General features: G+C 50.1%; 1 protein-coding gene across 1 annotated transcript in view; it reads right to left on the bottom strand.

Moving 5' to 3' along the window:
• Positions 1–4,123, bottom strand: part of KCTD14 (potassium channel tetramerization domain containing 14) — a 20,116-nt gene that overhangs the window by 11,464 nt on the left and 4,529 nt on the right. The window contains 1 exon segment of the mRNA XM_008067636.2: positions 1,993–2,660. Within this exon segment, the coding sequence (XP_008065827.2) occupies positions 1,993–2,660 (668 nt within the window).

The raw sequence follows: 4,123 nt of genomic DNA, 5'->3' as shown, positions 1-4,123 counted from the left end.
ACTGGACTCCAGTCTGGGCGACAGAGTGAGACTCCAACTCAAAAAAAAGAAAAAATCCTGTATCCTAAAATACCCTTCAGTCCTAGACAACCCAGAATGGTGGTCAAGTTACCAGGCAGGGAAGGAGGCCACCTATCTCAGACCTGGACTTGAAGAAGGATAAATGTTTACAAGTGTCCTGCTTTAGAGTTAAGTACTGTCTTAGGCTGAAAGGCAGAAGGGAAACCAAGATTCTCTTTTTTTTTTTGAGTGGTTTCACACTGTTGCCCAGGCTGGAGTGCCGCAATTTTGAACTGCTGGGCTCAGGCAATCCTTCCACCTCAGCCTTTCAAGTAGCTGGAACTACAGGCGTGTGCCACCATGCCCAGCTAATTTTTGATTTATTGTAGAGACAAGGTCTCACCATATTGCCCAGGTTGGTCTCAAACCCCTGGGCTCAGGCAATCCTCTCACTTCCGCCTCCCAAAGTACTGGGATTACAGGTGTGAGCCACTGCACCTGGCAAAACCAAGACTCTTATGCTGGCAGTTTATTGAGGGAGTGCTCCAGTTGAAGTCAAGTTATGGAAGCAGTGTAGGGCAGAGGAAAAATGCTAAGCATGAATGTGCTCACCAATGAAGACTGCCATCAGCTTGATCCCATTAGGGGCTCTAGAACACAAACTTCTTTGAGGTAAAAGGTCAGTCTTTTGTACCTCCATGAAAGAGATGTGGCCATTTTTTCCTAGGCCTCAAAGGTCTCAAAATTAGGGTGCATTAGAATCACCTGGAGGGCTTGGGAAACCAGATGGCTGGTCCAACCCCAGCCAGCAATTCTGATTCATTGGGACCTGAGAATTTGTATTTCCAGCAAGTTCCCAGGGGATGTTGGTGCTGCACTTTGGAAACTTCTGCTCTAGAGAAGACAGCTGTGGGGCTTTACTAGTCAGCACCACAGCATCTGGTAAAGGGGATCTGGGAAGCGTCTACTGCATGAAGGCACAAGCCAGGGCTAGACGGACTTGACCACAGATCAGGGCAAGGTAGACTACATCTTTATGACAGAATACCTAGACTCATGGCATCCTGTATTTTCCTGTTGTCATCCCATACCTCCTGCAAAAAGCACTGTTGAAACATTCTAATTTATCTCATTCTTGTTATTGAAATTCAAGAGAAAGATCCAGGCTGGGCACAGTGGCTCACATCTGTAATCCCAGCACTTTGGGGTCCAAGGCGAAAGGACTGCTTGAACCCAGGAGTTCGAGACCAGCCTGTGCAACATAGCGAGACCTCATCTCTGAAAAAAAAAAAATTAGCTGGGTATGGTGGAACGTGCCTGTATTCCCAGCTACTCAGGAGGCTGGGACGGGAGGATTGCTTGACCCCAGGAGGTCGAGGCTGTGGTTGTGCCATTGCACTCCAGCCTGAGTGACAGAGTGAAAGCTGGGCTCGGTGGCTCAGCCTGTAATCCCGCGCCTTGGGAGGCTGAGGTGAGTGGATTGCCTGAGCCTGCGGGTTCGTAGACCTGCCTGAGCAACTTGGCAAGACCTCATCTCTACAATAAATCAAAAATGAGCCAGGCGTGGTAGCGCACCTGTAGTTCCAGCTCCTTGGAAGACTGAGGCGGAAGGATCACTGGAGCCCAGCAGGTCGAGGCTGCCGTGGTGGGGAGCGGCCACTGCACTCCAGTCTGGGCGACGGAGTGAGACTCCAACTCAAAAAAAACAAAACAAAACAAGGAAAAGAAAAAGAAAAAAGAAGAGTCTGGCAGGTGCATAAGGTTCTGAAGAGGGCGCAGCCGCAACTTGCTAGGCAAGTACAGTGGCGTCAGTTTCAAGGAAGTGGAAAGTCTTCAAGCTGGTGATAAAAATTAATATTTGGGGACAAGGCCCTAGATCAACTTTGAAAGTTGTTTATTTGTGAAATTAGGAAGATGACTTTCCACGGCAACTTTTAATTCCATAAACCCCACCAGAACCCATAGCAAACAGTCCCTGCCCCCGGGGCTCACCACCAGGTGAAGCTGAATATGTAGAAGGCGTGGCAGAGCTTGGCCCGGGACACCTTCTCCAAGGGGTAGCGCTCATAGAACACCGTGTATCCCTGGGCCTTAATGTCCATCTCCACGCAGTGCAGGAGGTCGTCTCTGTCTGGGGCCGCCTTCCAAGGCCCGAACTTGACAACAGACTTCTTGTCAGCCTCCAGGACCCGAAGAGCCTCCGCACACCACGTCTCTTGCTCCTCGGTGGGCACCGCGCACACTATCACGCTCGACCTGCGCGCGCCCACGGCCTCGGCGCGCGCCAGGCGCACCATGAGCTCCAGGTTCTCGCTGTAGCCTGGCACTCGCAGCACGAACTGCTTCCGAGCCACCTGCTCGCCGAAGATCTGCGGCGTGTCCTCCAGGAGCTTGACCAAAGGCTTGATGTCGTAAAACTGAGCTTCACGGTACACTTCGGGGATGTTCTGCGTGGGCAGTTGCCCGCTGCGCAGGTAGTCCAGGATGGGCCCAAAATAGGAGCCGGGGCGATCGATGAAGAAGCGGCCCTTGGCGTCCCTGCAGGTCTTGGCGAAGCTGGAGAACATCTCGGCTAGCTTTGAGTCCGGGAGTTTTCTCAGGGTAGCCAGGGTGGTGGTGTAGAACTCGCCCCCCACGTTCAGCTCCACAACGGTAGAGACCTGGGGGGCACAAGAGGCAGAGTGAGTTCACAGCGCCAGCTCCAGGGAGCTCATGACTTGTTATCCTACCTCCCTCCCTCCCTTCTTCCCTCCCCTCCTTCCTTTCTTCCTTCCACAAAAGGCAGAGTGAGCTCATAACGCCAGCTCCGGGGAGCTCATGACTTATTCTCCCTCCCTCTCTCCCTTCCTTCCTTCCTTCTTTTTTTTCTTTCTTTCTAAGATAGAGTCCTGCTATGTTGCCCAGCCTGACCTGGAACTCCTGGCTTCAAGCAGTCCTCCTGCCTCAGCGTCCTAAAGTGTTGGGATTACAGGCGTGAGTCACTGGCCTGGCCATGACTTATTTTCATCCAAAGAATAACCTGGTACAGAACTTAGGGGAGCCATGACGATTGGCTTCAGCTATTGGAAGACCTGTCTTACTGAAGAAGGGGTTATGTTTATGCTTCTATCTCCAGAGGGTGAGCATTTTCAGGAGGATACAGAGTTCTGTTTGAAAAAAGAATACCCACTCAAGCATTTTTAACTTTTTTTTTAAGGTCACAGGTTGTTATGAGAGGAGGCTGCCATGGGAGGAAGTCCCAACAATAATACTTCCAAAGTCTATGGCCTTTGGCAAGCCTTTTTCCCTCCCTAGGCCTGTTTCCTCATCTATAAAATGGGGATATGGCATTGTTGTGAACTCAGGAGTTTCTAACCTGGATGCTTGACCATATGCCTAAGATACAGTAAAAGATGATGGTGAGTGGGGAGGAGCATTTTCAACATTTCTTAGGCCAGGTGCAGTGGCTCAGCCTATAATTCCAGCACTTTGGGAGGCTGAGGCAAGAGGATTGCCTGAGCCTGGGGGGTTCGAGAGCAACCTGGGCAACTTGGTGAGATCTCATTTCTACAATACATCACACCGGGCGTGGTGGTGTGTTTCTGTAGTTACAGCTGCTTGGAAGCCTGAGGCAGAAAGATCACCTGAGCCCAGTAGGTTGAGGCTGCAGTGGCCTTGAGTGTGCCATTGCACTCTAGCCTGGGCAACAAAGAGTGAGACTCCAACTCACACAAACAAACAAACAAAAATTTCAGAAAGCCTAGATAAATCATTCATATATTCATTCAGGAAGCATCTTTTGGTACTTACTGTGTGCCCATATCCTGTGCTAGGAGTTGGGGACAAAAATTCTTATTTTACAGAAGTCAGAAGTTCTGATTGGCAGTTGGCATGCCCTTGATTGATTGAAAAATAAAATTTGTTTGTCTTTAAGAAACAAAGTCTTGCTCTGCTGCCCAGGCTGGAGTATAGTGGTGCAATCATAGCTCATTGTAGCCTCAATCTCCTGGGCTCAAGTTATCCTCCAGCCTCAGCCTCCCCAGTAGCTGGAACTACAGATACAGGCCAGTGCACCCAGCTAATTAAAAAAAAAATTTTTTTTTTTTTGAGTTGGAGTCTCACTCTGTTGCCCAGACTGGAGTGC

The sequence above is a fragment of the Carlito syrichta genome, unplaced genomic scaffold (assembly GCF_000164805.1).
Source record: "Carlito syrichta isolate Samal-C Ts95f unplaced genomic scaffold, Tarsius_syrichta-2.0.1 Scaffold309725, whole genome shotgun sequence".
Classification (NCBI taxonomy): domain Eukaryota; kingdom Metazoa; phylum Chordata; class Mammalia; order Primates; family Tarsiidae; genus Carlito; species Carlito syrichta.
The sequence above is the reverse complement of the archived record's forward strand: the minus strand, read 5'-3'. Positions and strand labels throughout refer to the sequence as shown.